This window comes from Lagopus muta, chromosome Z, assembly GCF_023343835.1.
Source record: "Lagopus muta isolate bLagMut1 chromosome Z, bLagMut1 primary, whole genome shotgun sequence".
Classification (NCBI taxonomy): Eukaryota; Metazoa; Chordata; class Aves; order Galliformes; family Phasianidae; genus Lagopus; species Lagopus muta.
The window spans coordinates 46,296,107-46,321,777 of NC_064472.1; the positions used below are offsets into that span (position 1 = coordinate 46,296,107).

At 40.9% G+C, this 25,671-nt stretch overlaps 3 protein-coding genes across 7 annotated transcripts in view; 2 read left to right on the plus strand and 1 right to left on the minus strand.

The window, feature by feature from the left end:
- Positions 1-5,757, plus strand: part of PAM (peptidylglycine alpha-amidating monooxygenase) — a 121,159-nt gene extending 115,402 nt beyond the window's left edge. For all 4 annotated transcript variants that reach the window (XM_048932283.1, XM_048932285.1, XM_048932286.1 and 1 more), the window contains 3 exons: positions 2,901-3,104; positions 4,404-4,460; positions 4,925-5,757. In XM_048932283.1, coding sequence (XP_048788240.1) covers positions 2,901-3,104; positions 4,404-4,460; positions 4,925-5,106 — 443 coding nt within the window. In that variant the 3' untranslated portion in view covers positions 5,107-5,757. The remainder of the gene's footprint in view (positions 1-2,900; positions 3,105-4,403; positions 4,461-4,924) is intronic.
- A 4,316-nt stretch (positions 5,758-10,073) lies between these two features.
- On the minus strand, positions 10,074-25,643 carry GIN1 (gypsy retrotransposon integrase 1). 2 transcript variants are annotated; one of them, XM_048932289.1, is made up of 8 exons: positions 25,534-25,643; positions 21,037-21,182; positions 19,919-20,112; positions 18,513-18,818; positions 17,187-17,375; positions 16,922-17,089; positions 16,200-16,488; positions 10,074-13,358 (listed from the first exon to the last, which is right to left on the minus strand). In XM_048932289.1, exons 1-8 carry the CDS (start codon positions 25,557-25,559, stop codon positions 13,060-13,062), a joined length of 1,617 nt encoding a protein of 538 aa, XP_048788246.1. In that variant the 5' UTR covers positions 25,560-25,643; the 3' UTR covers positions 10,074-13,059. The 2 variants fall into 2 exon arrangements, with proteins under 2 accessions (XP_048788246.1, XP_048788247.1); XM_048932290.1 differs by lacking the exon at positions 10,074-13,358 and adding an exon at positions 13,421-13,729.
- Positions 25,411-25,671, plus strand: part of PPIP5K2 (diphosphoinositol pentakisphosphate kinase 2) — a 49,759-nt gene continuing 49,498 nt past the window's right edge. The window contains exon 1 of the mRNA XM_048932275.1: positions 25,411-25,525. The gene's annotated coding sequence lies outside the window, so the exon portion shown is untranslated. The remainder of the gene's footprint in view (positions 25,526-25,671) is intronic.

A 25,671-nucleotide genomic window follows, 5' to 3' on the forward strand; every position in this document is an offset into this window, starting at 1 on the left:
TCATATCACTGTCTGCCTTGGTCCAGATTGGCATCTGTAGGTGCAGAAATAGCTCTGAAATAATGGTGCTCCCACAGCCTTCTCCTTATTCTACCATTCTCAACCAACAAAGAAGGTTTTTTTGGGACAGCAGTTGGTTCATCTTTCTGCACAGTCTTTCAACATGTAATCTCCTTGGTTGCACTTCATTGTTTTCTTATCTCTTTCTTTCTAGACTTATTACTTATATTTTATCTGAATGAGAACAGGGGATAAAGAAGGAAAACGTAGAAATTTAGTATGAAGGTATTAGGGAATGTATATAGGTAAACTTGAAGGGGGAAAACAGTAGTTCGTGAAGATGAAAAGTAGTTTTAATAATTAATCTTATGTCCTATGACTTTCATGCTAGAGAGGAAAAGTTTATTTTTTGTTCAGCAAAATAGTGCTTGGCAACTAAGAGAGCTTTATAAAATGTTCAGCTGTTCTTATTTGGTTTCCTTTGGTTGGATTCAGTACTTTTTTTCTTTACTTTATGTGTGTATTTGCAGACAGAAAAATGTACTAAAAGATCTCAACTGCCAAATGTAGCATGTAGGAGAAAAAAAAAAAAAAGTAGATGGCCGTTACAAAGCAGTGAAATTCTTCCTGTCAGAACAGTTATCCTGTTTTATCTCTATCAGATCTTTACATCAGTACTCCTGAAGCATTCAGTAGAGGAAGTGCTGACAATGAAACATCCACAGTATAAACAATCCAGGGATGTGTCAATGTATTTCAGCTTTTTTTTAGGTAGATACCATGCTAGCTGACAACTTGGATGTTACTTGGATGTTGAATATTGAAATAGTTAAGAACTGTTTCTTACCCCTTGAGATACTAAGAGTCTCTAAAGTGAAAATATAGAATCATAGATTCACCAACAGCTTCAAAAAGACCTCCAAAATCATCTAGTCCAATTATCCACCTAAACCATGTCCCGTAGTACCACATCTGAACATTTCTTAAACACCTCCAGGGTCTGTGACTCCAATGCATCCCTGGGCAACCCCTTCCAGTGCCTGATCACACTATTGGAGAAAAAAAACTTCCTAATATCCTACCTGAACCTCTCCTGGCACTACTTGAGGCCATTCCCTCTCATCCTATTGCTAGTTATGCCACAGAAGATTCTGACCCAGACCTTGCAACAGGCTCATTTCAGGCAGTAGAGGGCTATAAGGTCTCCCCTGAGCCGCCTTTTCACTGCACTAAACAGTCTCAGTTCCTCCAGCTGCTCCTCACAAGATTTGTGCTCCAGACCCCTTACCATCTTCATTGCTCTTCTCTGAACACTTTCCAGGGCCTCAATGTCTTTCTTGTAGTAAGGAGCCCAAAACTGAACACAGTACTTTAAGTGCTGCCTCACCAGTGCTGAGTACAGGGGGATGATCTCCGCCTTGTTCCTGGTGGCAACGCTATTTCTTATGCAAGTCAGGATGCCACTGAGCTTCTCGGCCATCTGGGCACACTGCTGGCTCATGTTCAGCTGAGTGTAGACACACACCCAGGTTAGTTTCTTCCACACAGTCTTCCAGCCACTCTGCCCCAATCCTGTAGCACTACCCATTGGGGTTGTGGTCGTCAAAGTGCATTTGGTCCTGAACCTCATACAGTTGGCTTCAGCCCAGCCAATCTAGCCTGTCCAGATCCCACTGAAGTGCCTTCCTACCTCAGGCAGATTTAAGTCCATTCCCCACTACTGTCTGGGCACAACCACCCAGACATTTCTTTACCCAGCAAAGAGTGTACCTCTCCAAGCCACAGGCTGACAGCTTCCCCAGGAGAATACTGTGGAAGACAGTTGCTGAAGTCAAGGTAGACTGTGTCAACAGACTTTCCCTCATCCACCAAGTGGATCACTTGATCATAGGAGATTGGGTTGGTTAAGCAGGACCTGCCTTTTGTGAGGGCTGGACCTTGATCGACTGGTTGTCCAGTACATGCTGTGCGTTCTCACTCTTTTTTGGAGGACTGCAGGATTGCTGGTAGATTGGCAAGGATACAGATAGGAAAAGGAGTTCATGGCTATTTGAACAGAGAGCGGGTTATCTTTCTAACAACATTGAAATTTGAAGTGTCTACTATTCATTCAGATTATTTTTTAATTGGATACAGAATAGAATCAATTTTTGTGATGTAGCTACCTTTTTAGACAGGCAGTTAAACATTAAAATAACATAGACAGTTTTAGTTGTGAAAAAAGTAGCATGAAGTACATGGTCTTTCATACACTTGAAACATTATGTAAGGATTTTATTGAAACTGTTTTTCTCAGCATAGGTGGACAGGAAATAGTTGGGAATGACTGGATAAAGTTTTCAAAAGCTCTTTACAGAGCCAGAGTTCTTGCATGAGACACAGCTCTTCTGAAAATGTAACCATCAGTCACAAGTTTATGTAAAATAACATGAAGCACTATCTCTTTTTGTCTGTGATAATATAACCCATATGAGATTTATGTATTTATTATGAGAAAGTAATTTTCAAAAGGAGATTTGCTTATTTGCAAAACAAACTTTTTTTCTCAGGATCTGTCCATATTTAAAATTAATTAATTAGTTAATTAAGGCAAAACTCTGCCTGGCATCTCTCTTTTGCGAGAAAAGGGAAAAAGTATTCTTGCCAGATAGTGGTATCATTCACAGTCTCTGCCTTGTTCTTCTCTGAGGTTAGAAGTAAGCATTGGAAAGGAAAACTTTCTGGAGCCAGACAGGAGTGCAGAATGAAATCCTTCTTCAGTGAGAGCTAATTATGTCTCCATTTGCCTTTTGTTTCCTTGTCACTCAGCACTTAGGCGTTCTAGTGGTTATTTTCTTTAATTCCTCATTCTGTTGCTTGATGCTTATGAATTACTTACTGAAATTGTCTTCTTTTTAAAGCATCAGAAACAGTTGTAGAAGCCAGGTTGAAAAACAACCCAGAATCAACAGACCCTCTAAAGAAGCAGGAAAAACAGCATTTGGTTCGACAAGCGAGCGCTGGAGTTTCCTTTGTTCTTATTACAACTCTTCTAATTATCCCTGTTGTTGTCCTGCTGGCAATTTTAATATTTATTCGTTGGAGGAAGACAGCAGTCTATGGAGGTAACCATAACTAACTATACAAAACAAGTTTTGATGGTTCCATTTCAGCACATCTCTGAACATAGAGGGATATGGGTGTGAGGAGAGGTGTGCTGTCTCCCTTTACCCTTGTATGCAGGTTCAGTGATGCTGCATGCAAACTAAGCATTGGCGCTCATATAGCAGTGACACCTGAATTTGTTTTTGCACCTCAAGCCACCGTCCTTTACCTTTAATTGCTCTCAAGAACATATTTGTTTTGTTGGCCAGAGTCTATTAACAGTGCAGTTTGATTTTCACTTTGTGATCTTCATGTTGTTGAGAACAGAGGGATGTGGGTATTACCAATGCATAACCATGCGTTGCTACAATATACCTTAATTCATTGCTCTGAGAATTTTGCCTCACGATTACAGTGCTACTTAAATTTGTTTTTAATTCATATTATATAACAGCATTTTTTTCTGAGAAGCTGGTGATCTGTAGTAGGAGTTTGATAATTAGATTTTTTTTCGTATGGCATAATGAATTTTGTGAAAGGTAATTCTCAGTAAGCAAAGAAAATGTACGTGGAACTGGCAAATGATGGTTCTGCCATTGGCTCAGTGTGTGGTGTGAAGAATGGGCCATTCAGTAGTCTGATTTTACTGTGCCACTGAATTGGATATAATTTTTGATGTGTTAAAATCTCCTTCTGACTGCTGTCTGTTTTCAAGCATGTATGGCACAGCTAGCGTGCCCTCACTGGATTACTGCACTACTGTTTTCAGTAGTAGCAGCATCTGCATATTCCGTAGTGATTCAAATAAGAATTACATAGAGAAATTTTAGTTATGACTTGTTGTTTGGTTTTTTTTTGAGATCAAGAATTGGAAGACTTACCAGAGAGGAGGATGTTCTTTGTAGGAGAGGGATTCATCTCTGAAGGCAGACTATGCCACCTGCAAATGTCAAGCCATATTTTGTCTTGTGCCAGAGTGTAGTTGTTGGTTATGCGCATTATCAACCGCAGGGTTCTTGTCCTTTCTGTAAGCTCTTGGTGGTAACAGAAGTGAACTCTTGAAGGAATGAAATTCTAAGAAATAATTTATGTGAGAATCTTCTCAGTGGCTGAAGTGCCATACACTGAGTATTTGTGATGTGATTGTTTTGTTAGGAATTATCACTCTTCACCTTAACTGAGAAGTTGAAAATTCAGTGTCCTTGGTGCTCCCAATCAGTGTGTTCAATGTCTGTGCTCTGTGTTAAAAAACAGAAATAATTACTGAATCATAGAATATAATTTTTAAGGTCATTTTTGAAATCTGTGTTATCTTTCAGCTGATGGGGAGCACAAACTTGACTCAAATTCAGGCCGAATTTTAGGCAGACTTAGAGGTAAGTAACACCTAAGATCTTTTAAGCACCCAGTAGATGAAAGTTCTTTTCTTTGGTAACTTCTAGTGGAACTTTCTCAGGGGCAGTTCTGGGAAAATGTCTTTTCTAACTCCCTTCATCCAGCAGTATCTGCCCACTAAAAAGGAAGTGGAAGATCAGAGTCTGTTAATAATGTATCTGGTGAATGGAATGAAGTGCTTTGAGATGTGGGCAATCTGGTAGAGGTGCAGATAGCCTGCATAAAGACTTCCAATAAAACAGTGTTTGCTGCAAATAAATATTTGAAACTTCAGCGATGGTAGATTATCGCATAGATTATGGAATCTATGCGATTAGGCTCTTGTGCAGATCTCTAAGGACACTTTCTAGCAGGACTCTTAAAAGAAGTACTGACGGTGTAGGTAGATGTTTGATTTTCCTCTCTCGCACTAGAGCAATTTTTGACAGTCATTTCCTTCCCACAGGAAAAGGTGGTGGTGGCCTCAACCTTGGGAACTTCTTTGCAAGTCACAAAGGCTACAGCCGAAAAGGGTTTGACCGTCTCAGCACCGAAGGAAGTGATCAAGAAAAAGATGAAGATGATGGCACAGACTCAGAAGAAGAATACTCGGCACCTGCACCCCCACAAGCACTTTCTTCCTCCTGAAAACAGCCTTTGCGTTCTCCATTATATGATCCAACCCAGAATGTCAGATTCCTTTTCCCTTAAGCACGTTTAAGATTTTGTGTATTTAATTGTAAACTGTACTAGTCTGTGTGGGGCTGTACACTGGTTTCTTTAATTTTTGTTTGGTTTTTGTTCTCTTTTCAAGTGGAGGAGTGTATGGAAGTTCCATATCAGTGCCGTTGTTTTTTATGTGACCATCTTAATAAAGCATAAAGTCTTCTGATTGCAGCACTGATTTAAAGCAGTAGTATTTTCTCATAAAAAATTGGGGATCTTTTCTGTATTTGTAAATAAATTGTATTACCTGCTTCGAGAAAGTATTTTTCCTATAAATATTCAGTTGCCAATTTCTTTTTTGTGCCTTTCCTCTTCCATGTCCTTAACCTGTTGCAGTACAGAGAAAATACAGTGCCACAAGAAAATGAAGCTGCTAAATCTTCTTCTATTTTTTTAAAATCACTAACATTATATTGCATTGAAGGAAAAAAAAAAAAAAGTATCTATTTAATTGTTTTTTCTTCTTGACTTGATGTGTTTCTGGGATGTCTTATTTTTAGATGGTATCACTATTAGAACACTATTTTCAGGAACTGAATGTAATTTGTGTAATAAAGTGTTCGCAGAGCATTAGCTGGCTGAGTGTACTCTGGAATTTTTGCATGCTTTTAAGTTTTTTGTATACAACTTTTGTAAAAAGTTACACAGACCACTTAATACAGAAAAATACCAAAAAAAAAAAAAGTCTTCTCTCAGAGGAGAAAAAGTGCTATTTTGTGTGAAAGATGGAAAATATTTTGCTGTAGCACACGTTTTGGTTTCCTTGTTTTGGGGCTTTTTGTGGTGTTTTTTTTTGTTTTGTTTTTGTTTGTTTGTTTTAACAACTCATGATTTACATACACGTACAAAATCAAGCTTAACCATTTAACCATTCCTAATGTGCTCCCTCTTGGAACAGAAGACTGGCGGATATTTGTCCTCCTGCCTGAGTCATCGATGTGTGAATCACTGTGTGACGTTGTCATGATTTATCAGTCTAGTTTGAGGATCACAGTGTGATTAATCTCCTTCTAAAACCTGAGTTATAAGCAGAGTGTACGCAGCTGTAATTGCCACAGGGTTTTATGAAACAGCTTTCATGATCATCATTGTGGGTGTTGTAGTGCACTGCTGCTGATGCAAAGTGCTCAAAAAATAGGCTTTGGGTTCCTTGTGGCTGCAGCATTTCCAAGGCAATAAAGGTAATTGCACAGCAGCAGAAAGCAGGATTTCTCACCCAGCCTGAGTGGTTTTATATATTTTCTCCTTAAGGAAAAAATACTTTGAATCCTAGACAGATTTTTTTTTCCTAAGATAACTTTCTAAAATGCTGGAATATAGGCTCCATTTCATAAGATGTGTTCTGTGTTGCTTCCTCTCCAAATATTGTGTACTTTCCTAGTGCTGACAGTGTTTTTCTGTCCTACTTTTGGAAGCAATGGGAGGGGAGGGGAAGACAGGGGAGGTGGCTCCTACAGGCAAAACGTTGCAGAGCCATCCCAGGAGCCAGCTGTGAGTCAGCAGTGGGTAGGATTCCTTGGGAAGCACATTGATTAAGAAGAATTTTCTAATTAAGCAGTGTGCTGTAGTAGTTAATGAGGATTTATAGATCAATACTGTAAATGGCAACTGCTTCTAGTTCGTGAAAGCTGGGTTTACTTCTTTCTTACCAAAACTTGGGTCAGCAGTGTGTGCCCTGCTGCGCAGCGTTAGGGTTCAGGGATGTGGGTCATGGTACTGAGAACCACGAGTGAATACTACGAAGACGACCTTGTCACGATTAATAGCTGAAGTTAAGCCACTGTATATTTTCTGTATAGAAGAGATGGTAATAAACTGAAGTTTTAGCACCCTCTTTTGCCTTTACGTACAAACAAGCATATTTTTTAATTCTTGGAACTGAAAATGTTGTATCTCCATTGCAAATAATCAAAATTTGTTAGCAAAATATTGCTATGATGTAACTGCTCCCAAAACCTCTCTCCAGTTCCTGTGAAAAATTTGCCTGTGTGCTGAAGCAAAACCTGCACGCTGCTGGGTTTGGCCTTGGTAGCTTCAAAACAAAAAGAGCATCTGACTGGCTTTGTTAGGCGAGCACTGGGAGAGCTGCATGGGAGCCTGGATGCAAGGGGCATCAGATTTTTCTAAATGCCAGTCTGCTTCCTTCTGCTCCTTTCTGGTAATATTTCCATTAGTTACTTCCATGTGAAGCAGGACATTCTGCTAGGAACCCCCTGGCTGATTTCGTCATACAAAGTAATAAAAAATAAAAATAAGCCACCACTAAATATGGAGACATTTGTTTAAGAGCCTGCACTGGAAGTATTGTTATACCCTCATACAAAGATGGCACGGAAAAAAATTGTTTCTTGTAAATAGTTTTATTAATTAGTTGCCGATTTTAAACTAACAAATACAGGATTTTATTTTTTAATAATTAAAATGTGAAAAATGTAGCTGGGTGGGGTAAAGCAGCCCAAGTTTCCGGGTTTGTTGCAAGCCATCGAAGGCTGAAAGTGGTTTCTGTTTACACAAGTGTTAACAGAACCCCGCCCCAGTTCCTGTCTGCCACCACCACGCTTCTCACTGTGGCTTTATAATGTTCTTAGGATACAGCTGAAGAGAGAATTGTGTTAAAAAGGAGAGAATCTCTCAACACTGCCGTTTTATTTTCTCAAGATGGGTCTCAGGCTGCAGCACTGCTCTGTGAGACCTTGCCCTCAGGTTTGGTGAGCGTCCATTTTTGTGTAAGCCACAAAGCTGTACGGAATGTTTGGCACCATGGCAGTCAAGGTGCAAGCGGCCTAATGCACAAGCAGACTTTTTGTATAATGCATATTTTGTGAGTGGTCAGTCACGCAGCATTCAAATAATATGGGTCGTGCTGCTTCAGAAATGCATCTGTACTTTCACAATTATCATCTAGTCCCAGACTCTGTTCTGATGTTTTCCACATCCATATGCCCACAGGAAGGAGCGCTCCAGGCTGCATCCTGCCTGCTGCCCACTGCAGGTCCAACTCCCACCATCAGTTCTGCTGGATTTCCCCTGTCTGCTTGCACCAATCCAACCTGCTGGAAAGGCTAGGAACGTACTGACTCTACCAAATGCAAAACTGATGTTATGGCTGTGGGTATATTTGGAACAAGTGTGTTAAAGCAGATTTCAGTTAGCACGTTAAAAATGGCATGCATCTATGAAGTGAATACCAAAGTGCAGCCTTTGCTGAGAATGCAGTCTGAGGAGGAAAGGCCTTCCTGGAAAAATGAACCACTGCATAGCAGCTTCACGAGTTGTCATACCTTGCTAATGCCCTGGTGGCTGTTGGTGCTGGGAGCAGAGCCAAATGGAGCCCATGGCCATAACAGTCACAAGAGCTGAGTCTGGCATCTGAGTGAATACCCCACACACTGACAGACAGACAGCTTCTGTCAGACAACAGAAGTAATCAAGCTGGAAAAGCTAAGTTTGCTGAAACCTCTCCCATTTCTACAGGATGAGTTCCTGCTCTCCTTTTTCTGGGTCTTTAATCTGCAGAACTGATGGATGATGCCTCTGACTGGATGAACACTCAGTGCCAAGTTTATCCCTCTGATGGGGATAAATTTATTACTGTATTACCATGTATTACGTACCACTTGTAACTGAAATTCTGCAGAGAATACAGACCTCATTTTCCTGTGGCCCTTTTTCTGTGGGTCTCCCATTGCTGTGCCTGCCAACTTTGTGAAGAGTAATGAGTACTTCTTCCAGTGTGCCTAGAGACTGACATGGTGATATGCACTTTGTACAGGAGGCAGCAGTGAGGCATAGAGAGATTTAAGGCATAAACTGACAAAAAAAAATTTCAACTACTTTGAAGTACAGTGTCTATGTAATCTGATTTATTCCCTTTCAACCCACTTGGATATCATTTTACACATGCAAGGCTCTGCTTCTTGCCATCAGCTGAAGCTCTGAGTATTCCCCATCTGCAGATCAAAGCTTGGTGATTCCTTCTGAGCACCCAGAAATGGCCCACCTGAGTTAACATCTGGTTAATTATGGAAAGCTTTATCCACATCATTTCAGGGCCATCACATTGGCAACTTGCGGTGAGGCAGCACAGTCTGCAGCTGGGGATGCTGTCCTGCTCACAGCCTACTCACAGCCCACCTATATCTGCTATCAAGGCAGCATGGCTCCTGCAGGCCCCTTCCCCACAGTCAGGGAATCCAGGAGCCCTGCAGGCAGAAGGACACCTACAGGCAGTACCCATAACTGGAGTATGGCTTCTGTACTCTAACACTTGCAAGTGCAGTGTTGGGCTGTGTAAAAGCAGAGGGGAGGAAAGGGGAACTTGTTAGGGAAGACAGCTCTCAGGCAGCTCCTGAATTACAAATTTTAAAATAAAGTTACTGCCTGATTTGCTGTTACTTCTTTCTCAAGAGGCTTCTATGCCAAATTAGAGCTTATGTTCTGCACTGTTGTGCACTGTTCTTCAACTGAACATCTGGGGCTCTTCAGCCTGGGGAAGAGAAGGCTCTAGGGAGACCTTATAGTGACCTTCCAGTACCTGAAGGAGGCCTACCAAAAAAGCTGGGAGGGACTTTTTATAAGGGCAGGTAGAGACTGGATGTGGAGAGATGGTTTTAAAGTGGAAGAAGGTAGGTTTAAACTAGATATTAGGAAGAAATTCTTTGTTGTGAGGGTGGTGAGACACTGGAACAGGTTGTCTAGGGTTAAGCTGCAAATGCACTCTCCCTGGGGGCTTTCAAGGCCAGGCTGGATGGGGCTTTGAGCAACTTGGTCCAGAGGGAGGTGTCCCTGCCTATAGCGGGGGAATTGGAACTAGATGATCCTAAAGGTGCCTTCCAACCCAAATCATTCTGTGATTCTATGATCATAAATGTCTACATACCAGGATTTCTATAGTAGGACCACAGGCCTACTATGTTATTACTGCTAGGTTATCTACTGTGTGTAAAAGGGATATCAATCATCTCCTGAAGACATTGCTAATTCCCATTTACTTATTCAGTCTTCTAATTGTCTGTCTGGTCTTATTGACTTCTGTTGGATTCATGTGCAAGCAGCATCCTCTGTGCTGATTTTCTACTGCCTGGTGAGACTGCAGTGCTTGCGTATTTTAGTTCTAGTTAGTCCAGTGAGTTAGCTGAAAACATCTATTTAACTGCTGTAAATAGTAATATAATATTTCTTCTCATTTCCTGTTTTGAAAATACCAAAGAGGCAACTGTGCAAACAGATTCTGATGTCATTAGAGTAACGATGTCAGGCACAACAGGGCACTGATACAGACATTGCACAGCCATGAGTAAAGGAAATTCATCTATTTTTCAAAAGCAGTGGTTCCAGAAGATTTGTCAACGGCTCGCTGTGAAAAGCAGCTCGTAAGTCATTGCTGTCCTTCAACAGGGAACATTCAGTTCTTGGGAGAAGGAGGGAAAAACTTTAAAATATCAAATATTGTCTAGACCTGGAACACATTAACCCAGGATGAGCAAATGCTACACAAGAGTTAAGGAAGTATTCAAATATGAGATATGGTTTTTCATTCAATACTGAAACGCTTTGAGTGTTCATACAGAGGCTTTTCGCCAGCAAATTGTTTCTCTTTTTTTGTTTGTTTTTCCTTGACACATTTTTCATCTAACTAGTTGCTAGCTGATAATTGGTGCCAAAATCAAACCAAAAAATGCTGGGAGATGTGAGCAAATTGGCTGTTATTTCATGCTGTGTTCTCCTATCTATTCCTCCTTCCTGAGCAACTTGCCACGAGGGGGCACAAACTCTATTAAAGAACAGAATTTCTAAGAATTCTGCCAGGGAATAAGAGTCTTCTGCTACTGTCCCACATAAAACAGGCCCTCATGCCTGGTTGCAGATGGGCACTTGTGCATTTACTGAGAAGGTTTGTGCTCACCATGCTGACAAGTGTGCACTGTGCGGCACTTACCCAGGGCGAGGGTGGAAGCTTCCTCCAGTTTCCCAGAGCACCGTGTGCTATTTGCCATGTCTCAGGTTTCCTGGTGGTATCCTTTCCACAGTTTCCAGTGATTGTTTTTCGAATCATTACCTTGAAAACCCTCTCCTTTTTTCAATAAACTTCCTATGTGCAAAGAAGGCCTCATTTTGGTGCACCCAAGGGGCACTAATGCTTGCCTGTTAATGCAGTAGACCATCATTACCAGGAAACTTGAATGATCAGCATTACACAGACTGTTAAATGGGTACTGTTTTTCCTATTCTACTGTCAGCTTAGCATTTTATTTTTCTCCAGTGTAGCTACAACAAGCACACAGCATGTGTTATGCCAGAGCTCCCCCATGCACCCGCCATAGAAAAGAGCTCCACGGAACTGTGCACGAGTAACAAATAGAGCTTTGCTGGCACAGCCTGCCTTCTGAAACAGTCTCAACAGGGAAAACATACGCAGGGAAAAGAAAGCATTTTTAGATGGATTTTAAGATCAGATCCTGAAATACTGTTCTTTCACTTAGCTTTGAACCATTATACCACAGGCATGCCATGTAAAAGGTATGAGTTCCTACATGAGCTGGGTACCTAATCAGACTTGTGGATAAAGTCTTTTTACCTAAGTTTAATAAAAGCCTTTAATAAATAATACTTTCCTCTTCCAGGTTTTCTCTAAAGACTACCATTATAACTAGTCCTTTAATCTAAAAGCCACCTGCATTAAATGCCATATGATAGCCAGCAGCAGAGATGGTAAGGAATGCAGGTGTTCAGAGGGCAGGAGAAGAAAGTCTTCTGCAGTATCAAATGGATGCTGCTCCATTTCTAAATTCAGCCCCTTGCTAGCATTCTTCCTCTTCCTGTCACTCCCCTATAAAAGGAACAGCTTGCACTCATCAGTTTTCCACATGAGAGTTTTTGCTCAGCTGACTTTAGGAACAGCCACATTTTAATCTTACCAAGAAATACAGTCTTCCTGGCAGGAAGTCCAGGCCTGCAACAACTTATTCAATGAATTCAGAGAATGAACAACACCATTCCTCACCTGTCCCTGGGCACTGTCAGCAGAAATCTCCCAATCTATGCTAGCTCTGGGAAGATGTATCACTCAGGGAAACCAGATGCTTGTGAAGAAAGAACAAATGAATGCTGACTGCTCTTATGATTTTGGCATACGTGAGGAACTAAAACTGCTCTCCTAGCAGAGTTTTGATGAGAAGGGAGCAGCTGAAGGCCTTGCTGTTCCATATGCAAAACATTACCTGTACTTTTGGCAGCTTTACAGTTTTGTGACACCTTAGAGCTGTGGACTAGAGTATAAATTCAAAGACGTAAAAATCAGAGCTTGCAGCTTCTTATGAACAATAAAAAACAGTTTTATAAAAGGAAAATAAACTTCCTGTTCCTGTTATATCAGTTTCTTTGCCCTTCTACAGGGAAGACAGAATTTCTGTTGTTTAGATTACGTGCATCCCACAACACTTCTGCCTGTTAGGAATGAGTCACATGAGGACTAATGAAAAGGTCATTACAGTGAAATGTGTTGTGTCCTGAGAGGGTAACAGTAAAGCTGGGCCTTATAATCATTTTACTAATATAAACTGAGCTACAAAGGCATGATGAGAACACGTGCTTTTACCATGTTGTGACAGTACTGGTAATTGAATGCTTACTTCTCAATGTCCACTTCAATTAACGCTGGTTTTACTTGTTTTTAAGTATATACAGTAGAACACGTGCTTTAACCAGGTTGTGCCTATGTGTTGTTAACAGAGTGATTGCTTTTTAATGCCCACTTCGGTATTCATAAATTCATACAGCAAAGTGGATTTGGTTGAGGAACTTGGAACTATTCAAACTTTGTCTGTCTGCCACATGTACTCCAAACTGTTTGTCAATGAAAAGCCATGAGCCTGCTTAAGAATCTTCTATCTTGGTCTCAAGTGTCCAGCAAGGTGAAGGCCATTGTGCTGGCTCTGCATTGTTTGGTTCAACGCAATGATCTTCTGTCATCTCAGACTGATGTCCACCATCTGCTGATTCTTGGTCTTTGCAGGCTGAAGGTGGTGTTTGCACAGCAGACGTGACACTTCTCACATAGGCATTTATTTCCTCTTCAGCAGCAGGATCCTGCTGGTCTGCGTTATAGGATCTCTCAGATAAGCCAGTGTAGTCATGGTCAACAACTATTGCATCTTGTAAAAAGTAGTGGTCATCTGCAAAACAGAAAGCACCCTTTAATGCAGATCCTTCTAGTTCACTGAAAGCCATACTGAAGATGACAATGGGGTGCCACCTGGATTACTGGAGCAACAGCAGCCTGATTATGTGCTTTTCTTAATTCTACTAAACAATAAGTGTCTGGTTGCATCTCATATATCCACGAAATGATGGTTGTGATGTTTAGAAGAGTTGTTGGTTTTTTTCTGCTGTGTTGTAGACTAGCTTGAAGACTGTCATAGTCACCTACTGAGCTAGTAACTTAAATGAATAGACATGCACATTCTTCTGCTTTGTGCACCAACATTCACAGAAATGTGGCATCTCCAAACTCTTGCTGGGAAATTGCAGTGCAGCACAATAGCTTCTTTTTTGGGGGGGAGAAGAGAAATAAAATATAATTAAAAATTAAAACAGTTTTATAGAATTCTATTACAACAGCATTGATTAGTACTATATAGCTCTACTGAACTTTTCTTACTGCGTTTGATTTTTCCAAGGGAGATATAATAAAATTAAATGCCAAATTAAATGCACGTCAGCATGAAATTTATACTTTTCTCCTGGAATATGGCATTAGGACCTATCTTCTTGCTCAGATGAGGACCCTATTGGGAAAATAAGTTTTCTAGGGGCTATGAATTCATTCAGGAGTTACAATTCTCAACAGATGTGTCCTCAATCTGTCTATGCACATTCTTGAATCACTTGAGCATTGGAACCACATGAATTCTCCTGAGTTTAGTATCTAAACTAAACGACATTAATGCATGAAGAAAATATTGCTTCAGACACAAGAATGCTTGTGTACACAGGGTGCTCTGCAACCTCTGACAGGCATTCAAACACCTAAGCAACCCAGGTTTGCATAGACTTCTAATTTGTAATGCTTCTGCCAAGAGTATATACCAGTGCACTGACTCAGGATTTATCTTTAGACCAAGAGTGTTAGAAAAGGCTAGAAAAATGCCTTGCTTCTACTTGCCCTTTCTTCACTGCATACAACTTTAAAATCATATAAAAAAAATAAGCACTCAATTTTCAGCCTTTGTCTTTCCTGCTAAAAAAGCTCAAACCCATACTTCTAGTGCAATACACAGAAGAAAACCTGCTCTAAAAATCTGAAGTGTAAGCAAAATCTGTAGCAGTACTAAAAGGTCATGGACACCTCACTTAAGCTGCACTTTCCCACATTCATTTCAGAGAGACAACTGCAAATACTTTGTCCCCACTCAAGGTTATGCAAAGGGACAGCTATCAGTCTGCCACACCAGAGCTAGAGGAATAATAAGTTAGTTGCTAACAAAGAACAGTCCTTTGTTAAAATACAGATACTTGTGTCTTTAAGGATGAAAAAGCTGTAATTCACTGCCAGGTTTCACTGCTATTGTTCTAATGAAGCTTTGCTTCCTTTCCTGACTTCTGTTAGGCCATTTAGTAAAGGCTGTCTATTACTTTGGACAAACCTAGTTTACTTCTCTCCGCAGTGTAAATATGTATGAATATAAAAATATCATTATAGAATTCATACATATGCATAACCCACTGATTCTCTCTCCCCCGCCCCTCCCATCCTGTGTCAGACAACAAATCTTCAGTTACTCCCTGGGAAAGGGAAGAAACCCTCCCTTTGCTTTCTGCTTCTGCAACGTTTGTTGGTGAACCTGTCAGACTAATCCTACAAAGATGGCTGCACTTTGCTTTCCAGACTCAGATGCAATTTACTCAAGCTGCTGAAGCAGCTGCACAGGAACTGCTTGCAGGCCAGGCGCGTGACTCTGCATCTCAGCTCAGCAGTTCAGCCAAGAGCTGGAAGCCACAGAATCATGGTCCTACAGCAACAGCAGCATCTGAGAGAACCTATGTGACACTGCAGTCCTGGTGGCACAAGCTGCAGCAGAGGCTGACAAATGGCCTTGTTACCAGCTCCTAATGTGAAAATCCGGAATAACTTTCATCTCTGTAAACCCTCAGTTTTATGTGATGGAAGCAATGGCTGTCTCAACATAACTGATGCACTTTAAAGAACTAGCGCTCAACCACATGTGCTGAAGAGGTGGAAATCCCTCCACTTTTCTTTTCAAGAATCCTGAACAACAGTGACAGAAGTCTTCCAAACGCTGGGAATTCCTTTTCCTACAGATGCCTGAAGTGACCCACAGGCAGCATCAGCAGAACGTAAATGGCTGCTGTTGTTTGATTAATACAGACCATTGTAAAAGGGTACATAGAATGTGCAAGAGAAATAGTGGCAGCTGGTTACCTAAGTGTTTAGGAATTTACCTCTTCATGACTGCAGTTTGAAACAAACTCTCTGCAAGTCAGGTTTTTGATGTAGTTTTTGTAGTTCAAGGTTTTAGAGGACAGGTTTTTTGTCTAAACATGTACTATCTGTACCAGCCAGAGTAAGCACAAACAAACAGACAAACATTTCCAATGCACAGAGACAATTAATATGGATCCTGTCTGTATCAAAACAAGAACACAGTCAGAAGATGCTCTATGAATACAGTTCAGTCTGATTATACTTCTAGAATATTTCTGTCAACCAGCATGAACAGGGCCAAACCACATATTAGAAGCAATTAAATGGAATTCTTTTTTTTTAAAGACTTCAAACACGATTCATTAACTTTGCTCCACACTCTGCATAGGTTTGAAGCCATTAACACACTCTGTTCTCATTTAATAACAACTGTAATGATTTCTCCACTAGCTAGTGTTGGTTCCATTCACCCTGGTATCTGAGTGATACTTTTTCACTGTGATAACCTCACCTAACACTCCTGGCAGTAAAAAGTTAACAATATACAAATATATAAAATATACACACACACCTTTTTCATTGGACCCTCTTACGTACGGCTTGAGGTGAGACATCTTGATGGGCCTTTTCAATCTGGATCCTGTGGCATCTCTTAATATTGCACAGCCATTTTCTGTAATATAATCTATAATACAAGGACCAACCCATTCTGACTGGAAACGACCATCTTTCCACCAATTTTTTCTTTGTCTGAGGACTTCATGACCAACTTTAAGTCGAAGGGTACTTAATTGCTTTGGCTTTCTTTTGATGTTGATTTTATTTCTAGGTTTCTGTTCATCTGAAGCGGTTTTCTCCACCTGCAATAGACATTTAAATGAATTACGTTTTCTTTATCCAGAAATAAAATAAAAATATTTTCATAACATTGATTAATAATGCAGAAGTTTAACATTAAATGTCTTTGGATGTCATCATATTAGAACTGGAGTGTTCTGAAGAAATGTATTTTATCTTCGTGTCCTAAATCAATAGTCCATAGGAAACATTTTTCAGTTTCCTCAAATATGCAGTCCTATAAGTCATGCACAAATCTTCTGGAAACATATTTATTTTCTTACACATAAGCATACATACACTGGACCCCAGGGATTGCAAGCTGAAGGAAAAAAAAAAAAAAAAAAAAAGCATTGCTCTAAAGGTTGGTTATACTTCAAATTTGAATCTCTCCATCTTGTGTTTCTTTTCTCATCAGTCTCCTTCCTAGTAGAGGTTGAAATTAAAAACATGTACCTGGCCATTTGAGGTTTTCTCTTCTTCAAGTGCTTGATTAGCTCCTCTAGTTGCTTCAAATATTTTCGCAAACATGTTGTCTTCTCCTTCCACACATATGTTCGTTGGTTCAACAACATACGGGTTACGACTAAACATTTGGAAATAAGGGGTGTTTTGATCTGGCTCCTATTTATTTGGGAGGCAAGAAGCAAGACAATTTAGTATGCAGTTTTTGCACATATTTTGTGGGACTTCAGTCAAAAGAGGAAGAATGCTTACTTACCAAATTAGTCAAATTGAAAGCATAGGCAATAGCAGACAAATGTTCATCCCAATCGTTTGGATGATCTATGCAGTATTTGTTCAGAAAAGCTTTGACTGTCTTGCATGTTCTCTCACTCACTTCATTGGTTTGAGGATAAGACAATACTATTTGTTTCATTCCAAACAGTGCAAATAGTTCTTTGTTTATCTTAGAAAGAAAAATAAGACAATTACTGAAATTTTCCATTTTTTGTATGCAGTTAATGTAAACATACTCAGTGGTTTTCTGAGTATTTTGCTGGTGAGGTGGCAAGTGAGCAAAAGTCTTCTATATAAAGATTGTTCTGAAAGTAATGCCTCCTATTTTATTACATTGGCCCACAGTGGCTGTTGCTGGTAGAGCAGAAGATGTTGGACCTTTCCACCAATATTCCACTATATTTTTTTGACACGTGACAGACTGAAGCAGAGGGGCAGTCTGACAAAACTGCGTCTGACATAGAAGTACGTGCATATAAAGCAAAGATGTGTCGTGGAAATCCACCATGTAGGAAAAAATAAAAACAAAAAATGGCACCCACTGACATTCATCAACACTTGCTGAATGTTTACGGTGACCCAACAGTGGATGTGAGAACAGGAAAGTGGTGTGCTTCAGCAGTGGTGACAGTGGGTCACTTCCATTGGTGCAGATTTTGATGAGCACAGTATGCAGGTTTGTGTTCATAGCGTAGTTAATGGTGCTATGTTGAGAAGTTGTTCTGTGAAATAAGAGCTCTGTCAAAGAGACTGGTCACTGTACTGTTGTCATTTCCATGGATATAAATACAAGGCACGACTTTTGGAGCAACCTACTCTTACATAACAGTCTAGACCTAGGAGTGAGTGCTAAAGGAATCAGTATGGGTCAGCATACAGTAATCAACGGTTTCTAAATGTATTTCTGCCACTAACACCATTTATTATTTTTTTCATATCAAAGCCTCATGATTTCATAATTTCTGTGAGGATCAGACAAAGTTCACTATATCTAAGTGTATTTTGACATTGGTTTATCTGCCATATTGGGCAACATGAAATACTGGATAGATGAAGTACAGTGGAATGTTGGTGTGTAAAATACTGTGTCCAACTAAATGACAAAATATGCAGTATGCCTATTAAAAAGTCATTTTGCTTTGTTCTTTACCCAAAGAAAACAGTTCTGGGAAAAGAGAAGAGAATAAAGAGAATAAGCATTCAAGATTTACCTTTTTTTCTCCTCACTAAAGGCCTAAAATGCAAATTTACTGAGGAGAAAAATACATTTTTCTTGAAAAAACAAATCATCTATGTAAAGACTTACCTGGTGAACAAGCTCCTTCCCTTGGTCAATAGGCATTTTTTGAGGTGGTCCATATAAGAAAAACACACTGATGATTGCCCTAGCTATTTCAGCTGCTGAAGTATCACGCAGAGGCAAGATAACAGTCCATTTTGTGAACAAATCTATCATGACTATGACATACTTGTGGCTTCTTTTGGTAGCTCTAAATGGACCCATTAAGGCTACAGTGACTGCTGTCCAGGGGTCTTCTGCTTTGATAGGGTATGGTTTGAGTGTGGTGGTGGTTGTACTCTTTGCCACTTGGCAATGCTGGCACGCATACACCTAGTGAAGAAGCAAGGGAAGATCCTGTCAATAAAAAGTGATGGTAAAGGTTTACAACAATGAAATATCATAAATCTCTACTATTCCTCTGTAAGTCAGGTCAGATCAGATGACACCAAATTCATTTTATCATCTTTCTTATGATTGGCTACCCTTAGATTTTTCCAGCCCTAGGATAAGAAAAATAAAACCAAACAAAAGCACAGTGAAGACCAGGGGAAGGGTGTGTGCAGCAATGCAGGGCTGAGCTCCCCTCATCCCAAAAGCACTGTGCTAGTTCAGGTGTATAATATCAAATTCAGATTTCATCACCGTCAGTAAATACTAAAGGAAGCATGAAGCACCCAAGCTTGAAATAAAACAATTTCAATCATTTCCCTTTTGCTTCTGTTGCAAATGCTGCAGCCAGTAAACAATGGCAGTGAGCAAAATCTGCCACATACAACACAGATCAGCTTTATCTACAGGACAGAACTCATTTTCCAGGTTTGAGTGAAAGCAAGACTCATTTTCGGTTCATGTTACAGTTGCACTAAGTTCTCAGGTGATGCAGCAAGCTGATAGCAGCAATAATTTGGCCACACGGAACAACGTTCACATACAGTTTGCTCAAGGATCAGCTTCTGCCTAGGGATTATGTCAATGTATCTTTGGGTGAAGGAGAAGGAATATCCCAAAGTAGTGATTTGTTTAACTGCTTCCCAAGCACACTAAGTTGGAAGGCAGAGGCCCGTTCTCATCTGCCAGCAGTCACTCTGGCCAGCTGTGCACTCGGGATGGTATGCTGCAGCCTAACAAAGATATGTAAAAGGGCTTGCCAGAGAAGTGCCCAGTACACTGAAAGAAGTCACGTCTCTCTACCAGTAGCTAGCATACTACATAGCTGTATAGCTATACAATATAGCTGGCTACACAGTTGAGATGAAAAATAACAAGTAGCACTGCACTTTGACATAAAGGCTACTTAAAGTTTGATTGTAAGCTTCTGTAACCTCATCATCAAGCAATGATGAGTGCTGTATCAAAGTCATACAGTTACAAAATGTTTGCAACAAAGACTACATTTAAAAAAAAAGTATCCTGTAGCTATGTGACCATACCCACTGTTTGACATCATTTGTAACAGAGGTCCAGTAGTAATTAGCTTCCACTAAAGTCAGCGTCCTTGATATGCCATGATGAGTGCCTGCAGCATTTTCATGGCATTTCTGAAGCACCTTTTTCTTTTCTTCATCTGAGACAATTACTAGGCGCATTTGTTTTCTGTCTTTTCCAACGTAGAACAATTTATTTTCTGGAAAGAGAAAAATACCAGCAAGTTATAATCAAGAATATTGCCTTCTATAGTTGGTCAGTTTGCTGAACTATTGGGAATGATTCAGTGCAGAATTTATTAAATCAACTTCATTTTACCTTTGTGTGAAAGTAGATTTGTTGTGGGTGGTGTTCTCTCTCCTTCCTTCCCCCCCCTCCCCCCCCCAATTTGTTTGATTTAAAAAGACTCTCATTATTTTCTCTTAAGAACCAGTTGTTCACCAACATTTAACTATCTGGACATGAGGTGTTAAAAGGGCAGGTCAGAATGCAAACTGTTCCCACAGATCTTTAACAGTAACACAAGATAGTCCTGGGGTGTGAAAGGGATGCAGGCAGTATCATGAGGTGCATTGAGTGCTTGCCAAGCAACCACACATTGTGATCTGTGGCTTTAACTCCTTCCTGTCTTCTCTCTTAAAAAAGTTGGGTGGATTGGATGTGACTGAGAGCACAAAGCAGATGCAAAGGCTCCCTTATGTCTTCCCAGGGATACAACAAAGCTGGGGTGGGTCAGGAGGCTGTAAGGTAACAGGGCAAAGTCCTGCTGCCCAGTCACACACAAAATGTTTCAACCAACCCAAACCTTCCTTGTCAACAGCCACAGAGCAGGACTTCTACTGTTGTCCCATAAACAAGGTGTTGCAAAAGAAAGTTCCCCAGTATCTAAATTAATGTTTGTCTTTCTAACAGATACATAAAACTTTTGAGCAAAAACTAGAGACTAAGTTTCTGTAAACATTCTGTTATATATTAACAAGGGACAGGCAGGCTGCTTATTCATGGAGGATGTATATTAAAAATCACAGCATGCTGCACAGCAAGATATCACTCTCAGTGTTTGTATGAGTAAATCTTCACCTAAAAATCAATTTCTCAGACTAGTTTGGAAGAACATGTTTACCTTTGAAAACAAATTTTTTGGCTGCTCTTCTGATTCCACTTCTTTCACTTGATAGCGTTGTGGGATGGTACTCCCCTGTTCTTTTGTAGTATGCAATCTGTTTCAGGTGGAGTCCACCATTTTTTCCACTACGGACCATTGCTAACCTGTTCAAAATGCACAGCATTTGTTAGTTGGAGCAGCTATGAAAGCAACACATCTTCACTGGTTTAACTCATAAAATTACTGCAGTTTAGACAGAGGTACCCCAGTGTAGTAGCAAATTAATTTATCTAATTGAGCTTTTCCTCCCAAAAGCAGCTGTATTTCAATCCCACAAATTGCTTCAAGTGCTGTTAAGCTTTGTACACCTGAGGGCCTTTTGTACCATTCATTGCATGTTATCATAGAATCTCTAGAGTCAGAAGGCACGTCTAAGGGCCATCTAGTCCAACTCCCCTGCAGTGAACAAGGACATCTAGATCAGGCTGTCCAGGGCCTGCTGCAGCCTTGCCTTGAAAGTCTCCAGGACGGGGCATCCACCACAACACTGAGCAACCTGAGCCAGGGCCTCACCACCTCACTGTAAAAGATTTTTTCCTTATATGTAACCTAAATCTACCCTCCCTGAGCTTGAAGTCATTTCCCCTTGCTCTGTTGCCACAGATCCTGCTAAAGAGTCTGTCCCCTTCTTTCCTGTAGCTTCCCGTTAGACATGAAAGGCCACTATCAGATCACCTCGCAGTCTTCTCTTCTACAGGCTGAACAGCTCCATCTCCCTCAGCCTGTTTTCATAGGTGAGGTGTCCCATTCCATCAACACGGGCAATCATGAGCGCCACCTGACACACCATTTTGCCATACACAACACTGGTTTTGTCAACGTGTATTTTTAAATTTCTAAACAATAGAATCTTCCATTATATTCACTGGAGAACGACAGGTGAAATTAAATCAGAAAAATTTGTTGTCTTACTTTTAAACATTTAGATAGCTTTCACATGGAGGTGTGCTGCGGACTAGATGCGTCTAAACAGTCACCCTGATCTGACAAAAAAAACCACACAGACAAATGGGAAAAAAACAACTTCCCAGACAGAGACTGACACATTTATTTTCTTCATTAATTCATTTGACAACCGGATTCTGAAGCCCCAAACGAGACTGTCTGCAAGTTAATAATTAATTCCCTGACATGGGCTGACTTCTCTGATCACATTAATAAACTAAAATGTCATTAGTAAAATGCGTCATTGGTACAGGAAAAGCTTAGGTGTACCACTGAATAGCCTAAAAATAATTACCAATTAATGATAAGCAGAAATATTCGCACAGGCCCAACAGGCTCATGATTTCTTTTCTTCAGATCTGCTCCTGCAGTAATGAACATGTAGATGGAACAGCTTTTTGATCCTGCTCTAATTGACCTGTACTAGAGCAGGATCAGGTTTAGAGCCTGCCACGTTGTTTTAAATGAATGCCCGTTATCCACAGCATTAAACCAAACTTCTTCCTCATCTTTCCAGCAGCACAAGACCAGACAATGTGACAACATGCAGCCTGCTAAAAGGAATAATCAGATTGTCTGCCATATCTGCTAAGCAGCACATAATTATTAAAAAAAGTGACAGTAACCAGCCACTCCAGAATCCTCCACCTCTTTACATGTCGATGTTATTTGAAAGCACAATGTATAAGCTAGGATATTTAGCTTCCAATTTCTAGATTCTCACCTGCCTTTACTATTTTTAGGGTGGGAAAAAGGTAAAGAGCTCCACTGTGATTATATCTGTTTTTAATCACTGTTTTCCTGAGAAAGTGAAATGCTGTATCTTATTTATAGAATATCTTATTCCCTTTATGTAGCTTGGCTGTGTTATCAATGCCAAATGCATGCCAGGAACTTCTCATTCAACCAATGACAAGACCTTTGACCCACTGAATATTTCAGTTTGCATAACCTAGATCCAGCTTGCAAAATAGCCAAGTCATCATTCAACATTACAATTTCAAAGTAAAATTGTCATAATTGAGAGAATTTCCACAACTAAACAACTGTTCCCATCAGAAAGGAGAGCATTTCAGGAAAGGGAGGAGTGAATCCAGAAGACAGTACTGTTTTTAGCTATCTTGGCTGGCATTCCTTTTCTTGGAAATTTATATCTGATAGTACAAGCAAAAGCAGCTGAGCTGGTAAACTGGATAACAGCAATAAGAAAGGTGAGGCTATCATGATAAATGTATTGTTTCTGCATTGTTAAAGCAGTTAATTAACTAGCATATCCAATAGTAAAAGATTACCGGTAAAGAACAGTTAAAATATTGCATCTGCTAAGCATATGCATTCAATGTGTCTTCACTTAGGGCTACTCCTGAAGGCCAGCCTGAAGTTACAAGAGCATGCCTGGAAGTCATAAGTGGCTGGGTATGATTTCTGAAGTAATAGCGGAGATGCTGGTCCATTTTGGACAGTGACAGATTTTCATATGCCGCATGAAAAAAATGTTCCAGAACAACCTTTATTCTTTCAGCATGAAAGATCTGATCACACATGTCTTGCTTGAGACTGTGAAAGTTCCCTATGTAATATATGGTTATAGGTTCTAAAAAAAATAAAGTTGCACAGCAGTAAGATCTATCTGAGAAGCAGTGCAGCTTATACTTCAGCTGAACAGAAGTTTTGACTTAATTCCTGCAATGTCAGTTTCTGTTGTAGAAATGTGCCAGAGTGCACATAATCTGATGAACAAAGAACACGTTTATGTATCTTGTGTAGCATCCACAAGCATTTAGAGTATTGCGTGTAATCCTGAACCAGCAAATTTAAGTGCTTCAGCAGGCTGCTGGACTCCTGCCTAAAAGGAAAGCATTAAGTGAATTTCCTTCCGGCATATTTAGCTTGCTGTGTCCCCACTCAGTTTTAGGTCTGTGCACTTGGTCTAATAATAGAAAAAATAAAAATAAAAAAAACCAGAAACATGTTACACAACATTCTGTTTCGGTTGTTTTAGAATAAACCATTACCACAGATAATTTACACAATACTTCTATCAGTATTCATACCATAGCTAGTACTCTATGCAAACGAATTAATTATATAATGAGTCATCAGTCCTCAGTACTTTGAAGTAGGGAAGGAATATATGGTTTTACAGTGAAGGAAGAGGCTGATACTTCCCTGTAAGCAGAGCTGCTCTTGTGTTATCATCTTTGTCAAAACAGCCATGGCTATTAATACTTCACTATTTTGCCTTTTAATGTCCATCTTCCATCCCCACACAAACTGCAATAAGATTCTGAGATCCTGTAAATGAAATGTTTTTTCAAGAACATTTGTGTTTCTTTTCCCCCTTTTCCTGAATCACAGGATCGTAGGGGGCTGGAAGGGACTCCTGGTGATGACCTAGTCCAAACCATCGACTAAACCAGGTTCCCTCCAGTAGGTTGTATAAAACATCCAGGCAGATTCTAAATATCTTCAGAGAAGGAGATTGCATGACCCTGGGCAGCCTGTTCGAACCTTCATGGTAGGTAAAGTTCTTCTTCATATCTGTATGGAACTTCTCGTGTTGCAGGAAGTTTGTGCTCATCACTCCTTGTCTTGTCTCTGTATACAACTGAAAAGAGCCCAGCCCCATTCATTTGGCTTCACTCTTCAGATATCTGTAAGTATTGATAAGATCCTCTCCCAGTTTTGTCCAGACTGAGCAGCCCCAAGTCTCTCAGCCTTTCCTCAGAAGGGAGATGCTCCAGACCTCTCATCATCCAGCCCTCCACTGGACTCTCTCCAGAACTTTCCTCTTTTTTTCTTGAAGGCAGGAGCCCAGAACTGGCCACTATATTACAAATTTGGCCTCACCAGGGTGCAGCAGAGGGAAAGGATCACCTCCCGCGACCTGCTGGCTGCTCTCTCCATGGCACACCCCAGGATACATTGGCACTCGTGGCCACAAGGACACACTAATGGCTCATGGCCGACCTGCTGTCTACTAGGATCCCTAAACCCTTCTCTGCAGATCTCTCTTCCAGCAGGTCAACCCCTAACCTGTACTGATGTGCCTAAGCAACCATAAATCAAAGCTGTTTTCACCCTGACCAAGCAGCACCAGAAGCAGGAATTCTCCGGATAGCCTTGTATGATCTCCTCAGAACCAAAACCCTCCCTGAATGGCAACAGACTTCTGCCGCCCCAGGGCATGCTTGCTATTAGGTCCCCATGAACGTCTCATGCGAGAAAGGAGCCGCTCCCACCTCCTCCGATAGGACTACAGCCCCCATGGTGCACTGCGCCGCTCAAAGCACGCTGCGCAGCCCGCGCAAAGCACGCTGGGAGCCCCGAACAGTCGCTATCCGCCGAACGGCTCCACCTGGCGAGGCCCGCGCATGCGTGAAGCGGCACCGGCGCGATCTTTTTCCTCCCCCCCGTCCCGCTCTTTGCTACTGACTCGCACCCCCTTCTTCGGGATCCGCAGCCAGGTCAGCGTCACGCTGGGCGCTGCGCAGAGCCACAGGTACGCACCTGCTCCTGCAGAGGTACTGGCGCATCCACAGCCTTCTCCCAGTCGCTCAGGAGCAGCGGCGGCAGCGTCGCCACCCCTCTGCTCGGGACTTATGTGGCGCCCCCGGAAGTGCGGCGGGCAGGGTGGGGGCGGGGGCA